Source organism: Lepidochelys olivacea (assembly GCF_965140295.1).
Source record: "Lepidochelys olivacea isolate rLepOli2 genome assembly, chromosome: 1".
Taxonomy (NCBI): domain Eukaryota; kingdom Metazoa; phylum Chordata; order Testudines; family Cheloniidae; genus Lepidochelys; species Lepidochelys olivacea.
This window is the reverse complement of record NC_140411.1, coordinates 230,741,813-230,763,367: the sequence shown is the minus strand read 5'-3', so window position 1 is coordinate 230,763,367 and position 21,555 is coordinate 230,741,813. Positions and strand designations below refer to the sequence as shown.

The 21,555-nt window shown below is 41.2% G+C and overlaps 1 protein-coding gene across 3 annotated transcripts in view; it reads right to left on the bottom strand.

Annotated features, from left to right (window-relative positions):
- SCUBE1 (signal peptide, CUB domain and EGF like domain containing 1) overlaps positions 1-21,555 on the bottom strand; it is a gene marked incomplete at its 5' end in the record, with an annotated part of 297,483 nt that overhangs the window by 230,271 nt on the left and 45,657 nt on the right. For all 3 annotated transcript variants that reach the window (XM_084618019.1, XM_084618021.1, XM_084618020.1), the window contains one exon: positions 18,310-18,438. In XM_084618019.1, the coding sequence (XP_084474145.1) occupies positions 18,310-18,438 (129 nt within the window). The remainder of the gene's footprint in view (positions 1-18,309; positions 18,439-21,555) is intronic.

Genomic DNA, 21,555 nt, shown 5'->3' with positions numbered 1-21,555 from the left:
TCAAAATATTCCACTGAAATCAAGGGGAGTCTTTCCAGTAATTTAAAACCTTTGCACTTTATCACATCTTCCAACTGAGAATCTCAAAGCTTTTCACAAACATAAATTAAGACTTGACACTCAAAGGTAAGTATCACACCCATTTAACACAGAAGAAAATTGAATCAGAGAAGATAATGCCCTGACCTTGCAAGGGGTTGCAAGCATAAGAACATGCTGGATTGGGACCTAAGTGCTTTGATGGATTGGGACCAGAGTGCTTAGCATCTTGCAGGATCAAGTGCTAAATGACTTGTGCCCTCAGTCACAAAGCAAGCCCCTGGTACAAAGAATTCAGATTATTCGACTTCCTAACCTGTTCTCAAAGCAAGAGGCCATGTCTTATTCCATAAATCAGTAATGGGATGTACGGCTCAATGTTGCCTGTCATATTAATACTTTTTATTGCATCTCTGCCTAGTTTCAGAAGCAGTTTCTCACTTACCTCTTCAACATAAATGAGAGACAGAGTTAAACAAATGAAGTTTTGCAATGCTTCTAAAGAGCATTAAAAAAAGAGTTGAAATTCCCAGTTGAGTCTAAATATAGCAGCACGTAGATTTTATCATAGTGAATTCGAAGACTTTTTTCTTAATATAGAGCCGAAATGCTATACACAGTGTCATTAGTTTTCTTTTTCTAGTATTTATCTAAAAATGTTTTATAGCTACTTTTATATTGCACTAAGTAAATAATAGAAAAGATTATCAGTCCATATTTATACCATTTCATCCTTGAAAGACTGTACATTTTTTCTTTTGTAAATAATAATGCTTGTGATGACAGTATATTAGGAATACTTACAAAAATCAATTTAAACACAATTTTTGCAGTATCACAGACATTTTTAAAAATCCAGACATATTTAAATAATTTGGGTTATTTTATTTTTAAACCTGCTTTAACACTGAAGAAAAACAGATGTAGAAGCCTTATTAGATCACATATCTCCTATATTATATTGTTTTTAAATGTATACCACAGAGTCCTGGAGTTTTGGAAAGGCATCCCTATTCCCATATCTGCAAAGGGTTATCATATGCTCCCTCAGTTCTCATCTATATAATAAGATTCCAGGAATGTGTGTGTGTCACCAGGGCCAGCTCTAGGTTTTTTGCCGCCTGAAGCAAAAAATTTGCTGCCCCAGGCTCCGAGAGCGCAACTGCCTAAGCCAAAAAAAAAAAAAAAAAGGATGGCCAGAATGCCGCCCCTGGAATTGTGCTGCCCCAAGCACATGCTTGCTTTGCTGGTGCCTAGAGCCAGTCCTGTGTATCACTCTGAAGGCTATTATGTCTGTAGCATCAGTGTGAAGATATTGAAACAACTACCAGCACGGTTGAGAGCTCTTTTTGTTCAGAATTTCACCAGATTCAATCGTGACTGAGATTCCCGATTTGTTACCATCCAATCTCAACCCTTTTGAGTTTAAGAATTATACCTGTGCAATGTACAGATTCAGTAAGGCATGTATCTATGTCACAACAAGACCATTGTGATATCAAATGCAACTCAACTAGTCACGAACCTTACTTTACAGCTTATTTACATGCAATAATTTCATGGGTTGTATGAGGGAGACTGCACAGATGGTAGATTACTTGGTCCAGTTGCCTTACCTATGTACCCAACTGCCACCCACACAAATCAACACACAACTCCCAGCACAACTCCCCTAGAAACAAATCAAGACAACCACCCACACAACAACATGAACAGCATAGGCCAGAGATTGTCAAACTTTTTTTGCTGGGATCCCCTTTGAAAATATTTCAGGCTGTAATGACCCTCCTTCCCCCCCCCCAAAAAGTGACGACCTCCCCATACCATGCCACACTTACTTCTCGCTGCTACTGGGCGTAGCACTGCCTGCAGAGCTGGGCACCCAGCCAGCAACCACTGCTCTCCAGCCACCCAGCTCTGAAAGGCTCGGATTGTCAGCCCCGCGCATTGCTAACAGCCAGAGCCCCAGCATGTGCAGGGGCTGACAGCTCGTGACCCCTCTGTAATAATCTCACAATCCCCAGTTTGAGAACCCGTGGTTTAGGATATCACCAGGTCCAGTCATCAGTGGCCCTGGGAGAACCAGATGGAATGTTGGTGTCCAAGATTCTGTGGCAGTTGGTATGTGACAGTTGATCAGCGGTAACAGGTACATGGGGTAACAAACAGGTGGTTGTGCCTCCAGCAGGGGGCAACTTTGTGCAGAAACTTTGGGGATCATGTACAAACAGCAATGTTGCTCGCTATAACACAGCACAAGGAAACCAGAGCCCCCATTTTCAGCTTTTTTACCTACGTGACTTTATGAATTACACTTGTGTGACAGCATGGGATTTCAGTTACTTGTTTATTTACAGTTATGTATATTCAGATTCTTTCCAGATTTTCCATATATATCAATCTCTGAAGCCCCTTAATCATTTCTTTTTGTTCTTCTCCAAAGTCCTTCCAATTTTTTGAACCATCATTTTGATACTGTCAAGTCCAGAAATACATTTATTTGTTTTTAGATCTTACCTGTAGTCTTCCAAATGCCATATTAAAACGTGTTATGATAATTTTGTCCATATGTTTGTTTTGGTAACATTAAGCTAGAGAATTCCTCCCTTTTAGGATAATGTTATATCATGTAATTGTATATGTTTCCACTGTATAATGCATAGTGAGATACTGCCATTTCTTTGCATAGAAAGGGTCTGATCCAAAGCCCATTTAATCAGTGGAAAGAACCCAACTGACTTCTGTAGGGTTTGGATTAGGCCCAAAGAGTTTGATCTTACAATATGATCCAGTCCTTTATACCTGCACATAGTCCTAGCAAAGTCAGTGGGACTTTACATGGGTGCACGAGTCCACTGTGTGCATCAAATTGCAAGAACAGGGCCCTAGAAAGAGTAATAGAAACCAAGATTCTGGCCTGGGACCTGCTTAACAAGGGTATTTTACTTTATACTTTATATTTTTACTTTATAGTGCTCATCCATTTTAGGACTTGACTAAACAGAGAGTTAGTGACGGCAAGCTGGCGTGTAAATCTATAGTGCTCTAACTGCCATGTTGATCCTACTACCACACACTAGATCCTACTACCACACACTAGATGTTCTGCAGTGTGCTTTGATCTACTGCAATTAGAACTACAGAACTTTTGAAGTTAGTGAGTGTGGGCATGCTAGTTCACTGTAGATGATGCCCCAGCTTGCTGTACACTAACTCTTTGTTTAGACAAGCCCTTAGAATTTTGCTGCCATACAGCTTCTGGGTTCTTTATTTATGATAGGCTGAGATTATGACTTCCTAGTTGTCACTGACCAAGATTTACTCTATGATTTTTATTATTTCCTCATACCTACAACATTTACAATTGAGCTGACCCAAACTCACTCTCATTTTGGTATTTTTTAGGTCTCGGTGGATGAAAAAAGCAAGCAAATAGTAAATTAACATGCAAAGAAAGATCTGTCACGTCAACACAGGAGGTTAGTTTGGGGTGCCCAAATATTTAAGAGGTGCTCAGAAGGAAAGCTTTAATGTAAAGGCCCATGGGGACTGTCATAAGAAGGAATGTCTTATAGCAAAAGCTCAGGACTCAGAACCTATCTTCAATGAGCTTTAGATCAATGATCCACTAATTTCAGTGTCTTTGGATCAGGCCCCTTAGAATCAGAATTCCTAGCTTTTTCTGTGTGAAACACTGGACAATAATATAGGGAAAAGTGTTCTCTAACTTGGGCTTCCAAGCTTGCTACACCTAGCTCCCAAATTTTTAAAGGTGCTGACCACTTACAGCTCCAACTGATGTCCATGGGATTGCAGCTCTAAAAAGTCAGGCTCCGGGTGGCTCAAGTTGGGCACCCAAACACTCAGGGATCCAAAAATTTGAGCTCTCTAACTTGTCTGTGTCTCAGTTTCCCATATGGTATGCAAAAATGGAGATAATAGTTCCCAATATAGGCTCTGATGCCGTGGGTGCTCCAGGGCTCAAACATCGATCAAAAAAAATCCACAAGGCCAGATTAATCTTTTGTATGCTCTGGTGCCTGGACTGTGGCCCCACCTCCTGCTCCGCTCGTGCTCTGCCCAGAGGCCCCGCCCATACTTAACCTCTTCCCCCTGAGGCCCACCTGCCAGTCGGTCCTGAGTCCCTGCCCCTGCTCGACCTCTTCCCCATGAGGCCCTGCCCATGCTCCCATGGGGGAGCGGACAGAGAGGCGCACCCACCGGCAAAAACAAAAGTCAGCACCTGTGGTTCCCACCCACGGGCTAATGGAGCATGCCTTTAAGAGAGACAGTGTTCATAAGCCATAGATCTTTAGCCATGACAATTTCTTTGGACTTATGGGAAACTCTTATGCCCTGGGATGGGCAAACTACGGCCTGTTGGCCACATCCAGCCCGCCCGCCATTTTAATCCGGCCTTCGAGCTCCCACCAGGGAGTGGGGTCTGGGGCTTGCCCTGCTCCGGTGCTCCAGCTGGGGAGAGAGGTCAGGGGCCATTCCGCACGGCTCCCAGAAGCAGCAGTATGTCCCCCTTCTGGCTCCTACACATAGAGGCAACTAGGGGCCTCCGCTCTGCATGCTGCTCCCAAGCACCATCCCTGCAGCTCCCATTGGCCGGGAACCGCACCCAGTGGGAGCTGCAGGGGCTGCGCCAGAGGATGGGGCAGTGCACAGAGCCGCTTGGCTCCACCTCTGCATAAGAGCCAGAGAAGGGACATGATGCTGCTCCCGGAAGCCGCTTGAGGTAAGCGCCGCCCCGAGCCTGCACTCCTGAGTCACCAGCCGTGCCCCAACCCCCTGCCCCAGACCTGATCCCCCTCCCACCCTTGGAAACCCTCAGTCCCAGCCCAGAACACCTTCCTACACCCAAACCCCTCCATCCCTACCCCAGCCCCTGCACCCGTAGCCCTAACCCCCACTTGCCCCCCTGCCCCAGCTTTGATCCCCTTACCGCCCTCCAAACCCCTCGGTCCCAGCCCAGCCCAGAGCATGCTCCAACACCCCAAACCCCTCATTCTCACCCCCACCCCAGAGACCGCATCCCCAGCCAGAGCCCTCACCCTCCTGCCTCAATCTGGGGCCCCTCCTGTACCTTGAACTCCTCATTTCTGGCCATACCCCAGAGCCCACATCCCCAGCCAAAACCCTCACCCGCTCCCGCACCCCAGCCCCAATTTCATGAGCATTCATGGCCCGCCATACAAATTTCCATACCCAGATGTGGCCCTTGGGCCAAAAAATTTGCCCACCCTTGTCTTATGCCCTTTGACCAGAGTCATGCTAATCAAGCCTGAGGTACTCAAAATGCCTCTCTTCAACTTGTTTCGTGAACTAGTACTTCTATTAATAGGGGCACAAACTGTTAACAGATGAAATGTGCCTGGACAACATAGGCCTCAGTCTCAGCAGGGCTATGGTCCGATCACTTTTTGGCCACGTCAAACCTGAGTGGCACTGTGTCTCTGTTTGCCAGATTGCAATGCAACTCACTCTAATTTGGAGGGGGGTAGGTTTATGGAATAGGGGTTCAAGCTGCTGGTGGGGGAAGGGTCACCTGCGAGGGAAAGAGGAGAGTCAGACATGTGTGTGGGCAAATCTATACTCCATCACTTTAAGCGGCACTTTGCAGTCCCTACACAAAATAAACTTTTCCAGACAAGTCAAAGACCTAATGTTTCTGAGGATTTGAATGAAGGGACTCCTGGAACTTTCTATGGTTACCACATGGCCAGTATTAAGAAGTGGATAAGGGAGAAAAACCCTAAAACTTAAAACCAGCCATGAGGCCAAGGGGGGGCAGGAAGGGGAGCAATATCAAAATTAATCCTATAATTATAACATTACATGAACAGGGAGCTTTGAGGCTTAATTCATTAGTATTTGTACAGCACATAGAGATTCATGGATGGAAGATGTAGTATAGGGGTTCTCAAACTGCGGGTTGTGACCCCTCAGGGGGTTACGAGGTTATTACATGGGGGGTCGCAAGCTGTCAGCCTCCACCCCAACGCCTCCAACATTTATAATTGTGTTAAAAATATGAAGAAGTGTTTTTAATTTATAAGGAGGGTCGCACTCAGAGGCTTGCTGTGTGAAAGGAGTCCCCAGTACAAAAGTTTAGAACCACTGGTGTAGTACATGTGGATGACTATTGTTCATTATTAAATTCAGGAAGAGTTATGAAAATAAAGCCATTTAATTCTGTGCATCTGAATACTAAAGGCTCCGGTGTCTTACTTGCGTTTGTCATTGTAACAATTCATTTGAGGCAAAAATCTGAATCAAAGGGGACTAGTGACTGTTTTAAAATGATATAACACTATTAAAATTAAAATTATTTCTCTTAACAAGTAGGAAGCTAGAAATAATTTTGTAAAACATGATATGACTAGGAACTGCTACTTCTAATGTTAGGTTTTGAAAACAGGGCTCAAAAGGTGCCTGTAAAATAAACATACATTCACCTGTTTCCATGCATAGAAACTTTCCATTTGTGTATGCAGATCCGTTACTTGCGCACTTTACTTCAATCTACAATGTGGATTTTTGCTGGTGCACCCATTGCAACTCATTTTGAAAGTCTGGCTTCCTCCTAGACCTCAAACAACTGCCAAGCCCTGAAATCCGTACTCATGCAAAATGCTCGCTGTAAAAGAGTAAGGGCTTTAGTCAATAAAAGCGTGTGGTTTTGTATGTGTTTTAATAAAAATGAAGAGTTATGAAAATAAAGCCATTGGGTTTCTACATCCCTCCTCTGACTGCCAAGAGGTTTCAATCAGATTAGCAACTATGAAAATCTTTAAGAGAATTTATGACTGATAATATCATTAAAGGCATATCTAGTGTATTAGAGGGTGACAGTACCAAATGGTCTGATCCCTACCTGTCACCTAGGTTTAGCAAAGTAGGGGGAGCGCAGCTGGAGGAGGACCAAATGAATGGCCAATCATTCCGTTTCTCTTTAAAATATTCGTGTTTATGAAATGTACAAAGCTTTCCAAAAGTTGTTTAGTTTCACATTTAAAACGTTCAATGTTTTAACAGGAAAAAAATCTATTTGAACTTTTGGGTAATATAAAGAAAAATAAACATCAGTAATAGAAGCATTCATTTGGAGTTCATGTGAGCAACATATTGCATGCAGCTGTCTGAAGAGAGAAGAAAAAATAAAGCTGAATCAAAAGTAAGGCACTGCTCTCTTTAACCATGCCAGTGATTATGCAAGCTTAAATCAATTAGTGTTACAACTTGTCGACATTTCGCATCTGGGAGTATATGAAGTGATTTCTTATATATTTGAAACTACCCTTCTGCTTTACGTTCAGAGACAGATTCAGCCAACCCCATCCCCAGTTTACACCTTCATACCAACACTGTGGGAGAGGCATCATTTTTTTTTCTAACTGAATTTAAAAGAAATCAAACTAAATAGTAACATTTGATAGACATGCCTGGTCTGTTAAATATACGTATATAGAGATTTCATTCAATTTAATAAAATCACTAGAAATTACATGTCTTGTAATGATGGTCACTCTATAATATGGTAACACCCTGTTAAACAGAAAGATCTGATGACTATTTTCCGGTATAGCTAACTGTTGCAGTGATTGGTTTGTTTCTGATATTTACATGGCAAGAATTTGTAAACTTCTTAAAATAAACAGTTTAAAAAAATCAAATGATCCTTGACAGCAAAGGGAGGGCACTGAAGTGCTGAATGTGAGACGTGCTGAACTGCCATTTTAAAGTTTTATATATATTATCCAATTGAAATTGCAGATTATCATCATCTGGGTTGGAATCAGGCCAGCACACTGGGGCTAGCATCCCAACTTTTAGGAAATGGGCCATTAGCTCCTAAAAGAGCACAAGAAGTTAGGTTCTTGGTTTTATGTCCTGCCCTGAAATGCATTTACACAGAGAGAAAGACACACATGACTTTTTTTGCTGGCCTGTTTCCAACCCAGGTAATAACATTCTGCAATGTCAATTTACTTCCTGTCCCAAAGTGTTGTGCAGTACGACTGTGTATTGTTAAAGATGGCTGCAGTGCAATAGGCGTGGAAGTAACCCCTGTAAAACCACTAATCCCTTATTCATGTCCAAAGGTTGCTATGAGATTTAATTAAAGTTTACAAAACATTCAAATGAAAGATGCTTTAGGAGTACTATTTTTAACAACAACAACAGGGTCATCAAGTTCACATTGTTTACACATCAAGTTCACACTTAGGTTCAAATCCTCAAAGGTGATCAAAGGATATCCTGTGTGGAGATCAGGAGGTCACTTAATCTTTGTGTGCCTCAGTTCCCAATATATTAAAATGTAGAAAATAATACTTCCTTTCTTCACAGGGATGTCATGAGTATAAATCCATTAAGTGTTTGTGAAGTGCTTGGATAGTATAGCAAGATTATAACTAAAATAAATGTATAAATTAACATATTAAAATAAAAATTATTGTCTATATTATCTTGTGTCTTGTTTGGTGGTGGTGAACAACTGTATGACACCTATTTAAGAAGGCTTATTGCCTAGAGAGTTATAAAGAAAATACTACTCCATGAAATATAAACTAATCTTAACATGTTAAGGTGAATGCAATCTGAAAAACAGGAAGTATTTTTGTAATAAAGCAACACTAACTCCTAATAAAAAGGGAATGTTACAGATGATCGCTGGGGGAGGGGGATATGAGTCCAGAGAGCTATGAATATGTTTATTGAGCTATGCAAAGGGCAAAATTAATTCCTGATACAATTCTGTTTTTACACCAGGAATAAATTTGACTCATGATAATTTCCCCAAATGTGGATTCAGTTTAGTTAGTACAAATCAAAGACAGTAATTTCAATTTTTTGTGGGGGGGGAGGGGGGACGGGACGGACTGATAATGATATGTTCATAATTCTGCCTCCAGGAGAAGAACATGCAATTTGGAGGTTTTTAAATGCAACAATCAATCCAAATAATGTTTTCTTCCTCCATGTATAACCTATACACATTGTTTTCTTTCCTTATTTTTTCATATTCAGATTAGCGATTGGGAAACAGAAGACTTGGTACAGAGAAACATCAGCTTATCTGTGAGCCACTCTGGCCAAGAAATCTTGCAAAACAGGGCTCTCTCAGCTTCCAATTTCAAATAGACAAGGCATTCTCCTCCATTTTCTATTCTGAAAGCTTTGGTGAATAGCTTTGGAATGGTTAGCTGTGGGTAGCAATAAGAATTGCCCTTACCAAAGTTTTTAGTCATTTTCCTGGCTCAATCTCAGGTTTATACCCCATTCTTATCCTCCTTGAACTCTGCTGCTTTTAACAATGTTCATCACACCTTCCTGCTTGACTATTGTAAAGGTCCTCCTCCTGGTGCTTCTCCTCTCTCTGATCATTCCTAGTGCATCTGAATAGGTAGGCCCTCCTTCTCCACTCTCCATGGTGGTCCCTTTGACCCCCTCCTCTCACTTTATTCCCTTTCTTTAGGTACACACATCCATTCACACAATTTCAACCATCATCTTTCTGATGGCGATTGTCAAATCTGCCTTTTTACTCCTGACTCCTCTTCCTCCATCCAGTCCTGCATCTCAGCCTGAGATCTCCTCCCGTGTATCTCGTTGTCAGTTTAACCTGAACTTTTCTCTAAAATAGTCTCAGTTTACTGTATTCTCTACAGCACCTTTTTTCTCACTGAAGCCCAAAGCATAGAAGTCATCTCTGACTCCACAGAAAAAAACAGAATCCATGTTTAGTGAAGACGAAACACAGAGCTGAGTATCATCCACACAGTGGTGGCAATGCTTCAACCCAGTACCTCTCACAGTCTCTCCCAGCAGCCTCAAATTCATGTGGAGCAGGATACATGACCAGACTAAGTAAGCAGTGCCCTCAGGGCCGGCCCACAACATTTTGGCACCTGAGGCGGGGAGCTCAAATGACGCCCCCATACCCCCTCGCTTGGGCCAAAACTTTGAAAGTTCTCAATTCTGCCTTCTTCCTTTTCTACTCCTCTCACGGTACTGCTCTGCTACCTAGCCCAATAAAGGAGAACTAACACTTAAATGCCTTGTTCAAAAATTTTAAGTAACACTTAACTTTCAAACGCCTGACCAGCAAATGTAACTTTTCTTGTCTGCGTAGTAAACACTGGCATTTTTATCTGTTTGAATAATCAAAGTGGTGCTTTCCGTGCCTTCTTGGTTGCAAAGATTTGAACTGCTTCCTGAAGGTCCACAGTCTGGGCCAGTTCATGCTCTATTGAGATGGTTGCAAGGCTGACCAGCCTCTCCTGTGTCATTGTGGAGCGTAGATGTGTTTTTATTAACTTCAGCTTGGAGAAGCTGCGTTCTCCACTGGCAACTGTTACAGGAAGTGTTAGAAGTATGCACAGAGCAACAAAAGCATTTGGAAAGAGGGTGGTCATCATATTTGTGCACATATATTCCAGAACAGCCTTTGGAGTTGATCCTGCTGAAATGTATCTTGAAACAGCTTTCAGTTCATCACCTAAATCACTCGCATCAATATCACACATGTCATTATGTGTCAACACTGTCTCTAGAGCCCTGCATTGCTGGGATAGGTCTTCTTCAGGTATAGTGAGGAGTTTTGGAATATCATACAATATCCCAAATATACTGCTGTGTTCCTTGAGCTACATGAAACGTTCTTCAACTGACTGTATTGCACAATCTAGCACCTGGTTAAAGAATTCAACTTTAAATTGTTGTTTGGGGTCTCTTATGGGATTATCCTGTGCCTCGTAATCAAAATGTCTTCTTCGGTGTCTTCTTCTTGTATTCTTGAATGGGTGGGAAAACAGCTTCAGTGTGAAGTTCCTCTGCCAACTTCTGTGCACTCTTCAGAACTTTTCAGAACTTTTTGCCAGTAAAGAGACTCTGATGCAATCTTCTCTGGATGCTGATCATCTATGGTGGCCTTTAATCTTAGTCTCATCTCAAGCTCTTTCCACCTATGGAATGCTCTCTGCTGATTTGCTGCCTTCCAATGGCATGCTAGATTTTTAGCCAGATTTTTCCAGTCCTTTGTTCCTGTAGAACGCAATGTGGCTGGAACATTAGACTGGAAGAGTTTGCAACAAAAACAGTATGCAGCATTGTAGGTTTTTGAGTACATAAGCCCTGGCCTCTCCACTTTGCCACCATTGGGGATTTCACACCAGTCATGTGTTGGATGGAAACTTCTATTTTCATTGTTTTTGGGGAACATGAAGTTTTTCACTTGCTGTGGCCCATGCAGTACAAGGAAGTCCCTCAGGCTACTGCTCAAGTGGGTCCACAGTCCTGGATCATCTAGACTTAAGGAACTAAACTCAGCAGCAGCTGTTTCTTGCGCCTCCACCACACTCTTCTCTGATCTACACTTTTCTTCAGGAATGTGTATGGTTATATCCATTTGAGATGGAGATATGGATGCTGCAGTAGCTGCCAGGTCACCTGCACTCTAACTGGAAGATCAGGCATCTCCTCACCACTCACATCCTCACTGGGGTCAGAAGGCTCACCGTGAACATTTGTGTTTGTGTATCTCAGGAGAGCTCCTTCCTGCTTAGATAGAAAAGCTTCCTTTGTTTTCTTTCTTTTTCTGAATGCTGCCCCAGAGGGGCGTTTTCTTCTTTCACTCATGACTGCTGTTCTGAGCCAGCTATAGCGGCTCTCAACACTCAATTTAAGGGGACAAATAAGCAGGCTGGTAGCAGGCCCTGAGTGAGAGAAGATATCAGCGTCGTAAGGGCCTAACTGGCTACTACTACTTCAGTTGTCTGCCTGTTCTCCTTCAGTGGGTTCAGGGAAGCAGCAGGAAACAGGAAGCTCCCTGTGAAGCTGGTGTTAATCAGTCCAGGCTCCTAGGGGTGCTAGAGAGGTACAGAAGAGGCTCCTCCTCCTCTCTCTCCCTGCAGCTCCTGCTGCTTTCTGTTATTCCCTCTCACCTTTTCCCCTGCCTGCCTGTTATGTCTCTCGTGCCCTCCTTCCTCCAGCACAGCACTCCACCATCTCTGTGCATCTAGCGCAGAGAAAATACATATGCACCAGCAGCAGACACAATTTTCTATACTCTGGGTCCTAGTGGCACGCCCCCACCCCCCTCCCCCCCCAGTCTGGCACCTGAGGCGGCCGCCTCAGTTCGCCTCATGGTAAGGCCAGCCCTGAGTGGCCTAAGGTTGAGGGTCCCTGAGGAGATAGGGAAATTGCTTATCATCACTATCTGGAATTTCTCAGATGCAAGATCTGGACTACAATAGTACCACCTCATCCAGCCCCAGCAGGGCACTGTAAATGAGTCAACAAACCTCTTTGTCAGTGCTACGAAAGATTGGTATGAGATATAAAATGAGCACAGACATTTTCCTAGAAGACCATTACTAGGAGCAGACCATGCTTTCTTCCTCCCATTCATACAACATTCCAGTGAGGTAGGTGGATAAATATTATTAACCCAATTTTATAGATTGGAAACCACAGAGCAAAACAGTGACAGAGCCGGGATTGGACTGAAAAGCAAGAAACTCTCTCTCTTCCCTGCTAGATTCAAGTCATTCTCGATTTATCATCCTGGATGCTACTCAGAACTCACAGACATGATAGAAAGTAACAACAAATTCTAAAGTCTCTACAACAGCAGCAGCATAGAAATACAAACCTCCCCACACCCATGTTGCACCTTAGTCTGAAATGGAAGAAGCCTTACAGCAGCAGTGCTTTAGCCACCTCCCCACATGCTTAAATCATTGAAATCATGGCAAGAGCTCATGCAAAGATAGAGGTGTCTAGGCACCAGTCTGATGGTATATAACTGTTTTATCCACAGAGCTACCAGCAGAGTGATCCATCAGACAATACAATTCCCCAAAGAAATCAGCAAATTTTCTAATCAAAATATATAAATAAATTAAGTGCTAAATTCTACCCATACAGGTCCATCATCTTTCAGAATATGATTCTAGGGACCTAATTCAGCAAAGCATTTAAGTTCACACTTAAGTGTATCCCTTCAGCAAAACAATTAATCTGGTGCTTAACTGTAAGTCCCACTGCTGATAATGGGCATTAAGAATATCTTTAGTTGCTTTGCTGAACTGGGCCTGAGATCATATTCTGAATAAATAGTTTTTAAGGGATAAATCCCACCCATTGAAGCTCATGCTGCCATCTCCTATCGATGTTACTGGAGCACTCTGCATATTAAAAAACAGAATTTAATCTTAAAATGTATATCTACTATGGATGATTTATATCTATTGTGGCTCTTAGGCATCAGTCAAAAGGATGATCAATTATTTCAGGGCCTCGGCTAGAGGAAAAAGAATAACTGAAAGTGACAGTATGGTTAAAACTATGAAGGACACGAAATAAAATTAATTTATCAATAAATCAATGGGGGAAAATAAAACTGAAAATAACATCTGGAGAAGTGAGCTAATTGCTTTTAAGAAAAAAGAGCAGTACTTCATAAATGGAAGCAGAAAGCATATTTCATTACTGGTTTCAAATGAAGAATCAAGAAATCTTATTGCAAGAGCCTAAACATTAGCCTTGTATCCACTGAACAGAATTTAGAATAATAATATCCAAAAAGAACTACTGCTACTTCAAGTGATTTCAATACTAAAAGCAGTTATTTTTAGCAAGACAAGGATCTCATCATAGTTTGAATTCCCCATGGTGTCATTTCACATTATATTTGAGAAATTCCTCAATAAAAGTGTCAAATAGAGAGTGAGTTGAACTCCCCAGAGGACAGATTTGGACATTTTCCAGTATAAATTTGTAGCCAAGAAATCTCATCCAAAAAAAAAAAAAGTTCACTTCATTAGAAAGAAAGAGAAAATGTTTAAATACGAACACAGGACAAAACACTTAACCCATCAACCTCATCTTGTCTAATTAATTGAGAAAACTCCATCTTTGGCTGCATCTGAAGAAGATTGTGATCATTTTTCTACACTGACTATACTGCAAAGAGATGCAGTGGAGGCTTAGAAAGGAATGTGAACCTTGACAAGTAGGGATGGTTCAAAATTTTGCATGAAGCAAGAGATGTGCGGGTTATGATATAGCTTTCTTCTCAACTGTGACTGGATTATATCCTCTGGTCAGTGGAATTCTAGAGAAGTCAAGTGTAATCCCAAGAGTGCTACACAGTCACATGTGTAGCTTACGGCATCACTGTCGATAAGTCTCATTAAAAATTTAAGAGCAAATGAACTACAACAGGGTGACCTCTGCCTTGTATCCAAGCATATAACTTCTAGTGATGTCAGTGAAACTCTTATGGAAGGGTCCTATTGAATTAAATACAGAAAGAAGAGGCCATGTTTAAACCAACCTATGGAATTTTATAGTAGCAATATCACTCTATTAAATTCTATAGGATGGTTTACGAATTCTATAGAACAGAAATCATTGCATGTTGAATTCTATAGGATTTAGAATCCTGTTTAGTTTCTATAGAACCTTATTTATTTTATCCTGATCAAGCACTATATGGCTTTTCCAGAAGCGACATGGAGATATGTATAAAAGACATGATATAGTCCCAGACTGGCTATCCTTTGGCTTTGAGATTTGCTGGAAATATCACTTGTACATAAAGCTGAAAAAATATCAGCAAAACAGTTTATTCACTGGTGAGAAACTATTTTGTACAATTTTAATGAAACATTACTGGTTTTTCCTGTTATCCACAAGAACAAGAGGTGGTTTTTGAAAGGAAGGGATGTATGTGTGGAGGAAAAGGGACACACACAACTCTTATTTATTCCAGGGTTGAATTTCTCCATTAGAAAAGAAAGGAAAAATCTCTTTTCTTTGGCAGCAAATAGCCAAAGTTAGCCCAGGCCAAAATTTCCAAAAAGTGATGGAAACCTCAGTTTCACTTGTGCAAATGCAAATGAGTTTGTTGTAGCTCAGTTTGTCCGGGATTTAAGTGCTCATAAACTCAGCTACTAATATTAAGACAGCCAACAATGTCATTCAATAGTTAAAGGCATGTACACTCATCTCAGCTTACGGGAAGTTATGCATAACCTACCCTGTATATAAAAAGATAAGAACGTTCCCCTTTTGATGACTGATGTCCAGTTTCTAAGGGACACAGGCACTTCCCAAAAAGTGTCATCCATGACATGTCATCCACAGGTTAAAGTATGATCCCACGGCATGGCAAGGGTCTTGCTCTGCCACTGTCTGGATTGAAGACTTCCATCTCCAGGGCTCACTATTGGGCAAATTTCAACGTCTGTAAATTCGTTTAAAATTTTAAAAGGTGGAAAGGGGAGACTGTTCCCCTAATTTCCTTTTCATTGTGAAAATATAAGATCAGTTATTTTATTGCCACACACCAGCAATCATCCACCAACCCCAATTTTTCAATATGCATTCCAAGGAACATATCCTGTCCTAGCTACGTGGCCCCAAAAGGATGAAGACTTAATCTTAATCCAGTGTCCTAAATATCTATCCTGAGGAGCCCACCTAGTATTATTCCCTCTCCTCCATAGTTCACTGAATCTTCTCTGTGCAGTCAGCTTTGCAGAGGCTTTTGATTGGGATGAAGAGTACCAATTCACAAAATGGAGCATGATCGGGGGGACAGCAACTGAACATGACAAATCTGCAGGAGACTCTTGGTAAATCTTAGGTCAATACTTGAATAATATGTTGGGGAGGACCATGCCCTCTCATAGGAGGCGTGAAGCTACTCTAAGAAACTCCATGAGTTTCAGCACAGTGTTCTATATTATTGTGGGTCATGCCCTCCAAAACATGTGGCTGACCTAAAGTCAATTGAGAAAACCACCAGAAATTTGAACATCTGCACAGTCAACAGAGTTCCGTTCTGTGCTCTGAAGACCCTCCAGATGGGGGTTTTGGCTCAGGCAAGGGAGAGCCATGATCCCAGGACAAGGTAACAGTAACTGTATGGATTGATGGAGACCTTCAGATAAACCCCACAGATCAAATGAATGTGTGTTTATCAGTTCATGCCCCTTGTCTTCTGTTTGTTAGCACACCACGCCCAGCCCCCACCATCGAGAAGATCACTCAGAAATTGAGCTGAAAATAAAACTGGTCGAAAACTGCAAAACAAACAAACCAAAAAAAAATCAATAATCACATACACATTTCCACACACATTCATTTGAATGCCAACTGATTGTGCTATTTGAACATGGTTTGTGTCCTGTTTTATTAGATAGTCATGAACATTAGTATGAATAGTTTTTTATAGACGAAACACCCATGTTCTCATATAATTATTAATTTGACCATCTCTATCTGAAACATATTAATCCAGGAGGGCATGATCTGGCCCAGAAAGCTTTAACCTAAATTTACTGACAGACTTTTAGAATACTGTGAGGAATGGAGGGAAAGTCTAGCGCTATATTTATACATTAGTCTGTTCAGAGCCTTTTAAATTTCTGTTTGTTTTTATGACAGACAAAATTTGGAAGCTCAAGTCAAAAAGCTGTTAATAGGCTGGATGTACAACCCATCTGAACAAATATCACTCCAGTGTGAAAATGAGCAATGTGGGAAATATATGAGCTGCAATATGAAGGAACACCTACCCCAAAATTCTAGTTGTTCCACAGCCTCACCGAGTGCTGAGTGATACTACTGGACAATATTATTTGTTATTCATTACCTGATCTCCCAATTTTCACTACGTAAACAGAGTTTTCAGCTTTAACCAGCCTAAAATGTCAGCTGTACCAGTCAGTGCCTACTACCTACCATACGATTTTACACATACTACCCCATAATGATGTTTCGTCTGTGTCAAAACACTGGTCACTGGAATTTGTGCCTGGGATTTTTGAACAACTCAGTCTATTGCCGATTGTACATGTATGTGCACATGTACTTGTACATGCACAACTGAATGGAAGGAGGAAGCATGGACGCTAGGATTCAGCACAAAGACCTATCATGAAGGTAGGGATGAGGGACTTACAGTAGGAGTCATAAATGTATGTAATGGCACTAAATGTCATATGTACATGTCTTTAATTTACAGAATATAGGAATATACATCTTCGTTCCCAAACCTGTTTGAAAATCAGAAATGGGTATGAACCAAAATCTTGGATCCAAACACCCCTGAACCTTGGGGTGTTTGAAATCCAGATGTGAACCTGCATACACACCTGGCAGCTTATGCCAGTCTCCAATTTAAACACTGGTAACATAGTTATAGTCACTTTGGATGGGCTATTACCAGCAGGAGAGTGAGTTTGTGGGGAGGGGGGGCGGAGGGTGAGAAAACCTGGATTTGTGCTGGAAATGGCCCAACTTGATTATCATACACATTGTAAGGAGAGTGATCACTTTAGATAAGCTATTACCAGCAGGAGAGTGGGGTGGGAGGAGGTATTGTTTCATGGTCTCTGTGTATATAATGTCTTCTGCAGTTTTCACAGTATGCATCCGATGAAGTGAGCTGTAGCTCACGAAAGCGTATGCTCAAATAAATTGGTTAGTCTCTAAGGTGCCACAAGTACTCCTTTTCTTTTTGCAAATACAGACTAACACGGCTGTTACTCTGAAACCTATAGTTATAATTGTAACATTGCACAGTTCTACACCCCAGGAATCCTGTACTCTCACCAGACTTGTAGCTTTGATAGTCAAGAACTGGATTAGTCCCTGCCAAGTGTCTACCAGTAATAGTATTGCTTAATTATTATTAATTCTTCTAGTCCCCTAGCAGTTTCATTTTTTTTAAATCACATGAAAGGCCAGTCACGTGGTTCTGCTAATGTACACCACATACTGATACCCTGCTACTGCATTGAAAACTTTAAAACATATGACAATGGGTTGCCTAGTGCTCGAATGGTAGGAGTTGGAGGCAACAGAGAGGGAGAGTTCTCTAAAAAAAGGGAGGAAAATGAAGACAGGTAACTTTTCTGAAGAAAAAAATAACATTCAGCGTAAGTGTGTGGCAGTGGCTTTTTGAATATATATTAGGGATGGACAAATTAGATTTGAATGGATTGAGGGCTAGGAGAAGCAAAGCTTGTCATTCTCAGCCTCAATGAACATATTAAGGGCTTACTCCAAAGCCCATTGGACTCAATGGAAAGATTCCAGTCTATTTCAGTGGGATTTGGATCAGGTCTTAACTGATAATATATGCCTGACTACAGAACTCAGAGAGAAAATAAGGCTTGCTAACCACAACTTAACATGTAAAATGCACAAACTGAGTCACTCATCTTCATGACAGTAATTACTTACCAAGACAGTTGTGACCGTCATGAGCCAACATGAACCCATCATAGCATGTACACCTGTAGTTGCCTGGAATGTTGATACACTCATGGACACAACCCCCATTGTAGAAGTCATTTTCACACTCGTCAATGTCTAAAACACAGGAGGGAAAAGGCAATTTTCATTAAAAGATAACCAGGAATTCTGTTTAACATGGACTATGGGTGTCAGCATACAGAAATATTCTCCCTGCTAAATATGTAACATTGAATATACATATATGAATATTATATCATACATTTATGTTACATCTTTTACCCAACTGAGATCTCATAGTGCATTATGGAATGTATATGTAAGGGATTGGCTAGGACTGAATTTCAGCCATCTTGTGGGTGCAATGTAGCAGCCATTCTGTTTCATGAGAACACTTTTTAGGAGGGGCTTGAGGAATAACTATATTCCCTCAGAAACTGAACAGCACAGGGATGAATTTAGGTGGGAAAGCTGGAATTTGCCCAGCAAAGAAACTTTATGAATCTCCATACATATTACACTACCACACAGTACTATTTTATGGCATTAATTCAATATTAAGTGCCCTATCTACCAAAACTGGGGTTGAGATTCCATGTGAACTGAACCGCCATTTTAAAGTGCTCTGTTATTTTGAATTTATAGTAAGAAGGGGGGATGGTCCTGGGGTCAAAACACTGTACAGGGACTCAGGGGATGTGGGTTCCATTCCTGGTTCTGCCACAGACTTCCTGCATGGCCTCGGGGAAGTCATTTAATCCCTGTGCTTCAGTTCCCCTTCTCTAAATTGGGTATAATAGTACTTCCTTTCCCCTATCCTTTGTCTGTCTTGTATATTTTGAGTCTAAAGCTATTTGGATAGGATCTTTCTGTTACTGTATGCATGCACGCTACTTAGGTCCGATTCTAGGTTTTATTTATTTGTATTACATTATTAATAAAGCTAATGTGGTTCCATAGACAGCTAAACTAGAAAAATTAACAGAGAGAACAGATCTTTTTTTTTGCCTTCTTCTCTCAAGGAGTTCAAGTGACACTATTCAGTTCTACCAACAGGTTAGAGGACTATTTCACTTCCATGTACAAGAAGAACTATATAAAATTAGTACTGGAGCCATAAATTCTACCCATTTTGAAGATAGGGAATGTCTTTTTCAGGGACTCACTGTTATTCAATGGAATTCACCATGCTGGAGGATAGAAATTTATATCTCCAGAACTGTAGGTAAAACACCAAGGGAGAAAGACCAGTGAATTTAAATCATTTTCTGAAAACTTGAACAAAGGCAGCAAAGTATAGTGATCAGGCTCATTTTGGTCTCTGACTGTGCTTTGAGAAATGCCAACAGATCAGTAATGAGAATCATCATCATTATAACCACTCCATCCTGTGTCCCCAAATAGCTGGTTGATGCACTTGGAATAAACAGTGCCCAGGAAGTTTATTCATAAACAAAAGTCCTAAGCAACTGCAATGGCCAAGTAGGGTATTAAATGTGATTAGGTAGAGCAATGATTCTTTAGTGAGTGGAATATACCAGGAACTCGAACTAGGAGCGTGGTCAGTTATATGAAACCTGTATATTTTTCATTGTATCTACTGTAGTAGTCAAAGTGCTCCCTGTATACAGCTTACTTTACCTTCTCTTAGCTTAAGTCTTATTCCACATATAAGGCCAATATGTGGCTTTTTTCTGTGATAACTATACAGTTAGTTCAATCTGTTGATTCTGGAATTTCAGCCATCCTTAGCTTGTCAGGCTTTGATAACATTGTGATCCCTTTCCAGATGAACTCAACAACACAAAGCAAAACAAGTGAAACAGAGATTTGTTTTAATCCAGTGGTTCTCAACCTTTCCAGACTACTGTACCCCTTTCAGGAATCTGATTTGTCTTGCATATGCCAAGTTTCACCTCACTTAAAAAATACTTGCTTACAAAATCAGACATAAAAATACAAAAGTGTCACAGCACACTATTACTGAAAAATTGCTTACATTCTCATTTTTACAATATAGTCCAATTGATTTATTTTATAATTATATGGTACTTACATTTCAGTGTGATACCTGAGCCTGTTTTTCACTTGTGAGCCTTATCTGAAGCCCAAGCCCCACTGCCCAAGGCTGAAGATTGTAACTTAGCTTTGTCGGGCCCCCTGTGGCGTGAGGCCCTCAGCAATTGCCCTGTTTGCCACCCCCGAATGCCGACTCTGCAATTGTGAACCCCCTAAACCTGTCCCACAACCTTCCTGGGGGGTTGCAATCCCCAGGTTGAGAAACACTGATATAGATGAGTTGAGTATCCCCTGGAAGACTTCTGTATATCCCGAGGGGTAGGCATACAACTTCAATCCATCCATAAATTGTTGAGCTAGATGCAGGAATTACTGGATGACCTACATAGCCTCTTTTATACAGGAGATCAGACTAAATGATCATAACAGACCTTCTGGGCTTAAAATCTATGGATCTAAGAATAAGCATTTTGCTTGTTTATGTCAAGACAAAAAAAATCTCTCACTGGCACCTGAGGGAAGATTTGAGGGGTTGCACACACACAAAAAAAACTGATCTAAGCTATCTCAAGAAGCTTGAGAAGTTGGGCAAACTTTTCAACAAAATTTGCACTTTGAATGAACCACGCAAGTATTGAGTGGAATTGGCTTTCTTAACAAAAAGATTTGTGCAGCCCAGTTTTTAATTCATATATGCCTCCTATGAGAGAGGCGTTGATAGGTTTTGTGTTGCAAGTAAAATGCTAGCCACATTAGAGAGCAAAACCGGTAACACTGCTTCAATGCAAAGACATCGTCATCATAGTAAGGGCCGGTATTGCAGGTTTAGCGATAAGTATATTGCTAGCGACCACTGAGGTTGCATAGGAGATAACTGAACAAAAATGGCTGGCTGATGTGAATTTGTGGGCTCCTCTATTAGAATCTACATTACATTAGTTTCAGAGTGGTAGTCGTGTTAGTCTGTATCAGCAAAAACAACGAGGAGTCCCTGTGGCACCTTGTTTATTCTGAAGTAACACCATTGATTTCAGTGGAATTATACCAGCATAACTGAGAGCAGAAGCTAGCCCATCATTTTCATATTGTAGCTATTACTCTCCAACCATTGACCTTACATGACACCACCTCAGGGGAGCACAAAGCTAATGAGCTCCCCAATGTCCGATTATCCAAAACCTACATGAGCACCTCTTTGATCAAAGAAGTCAGGCT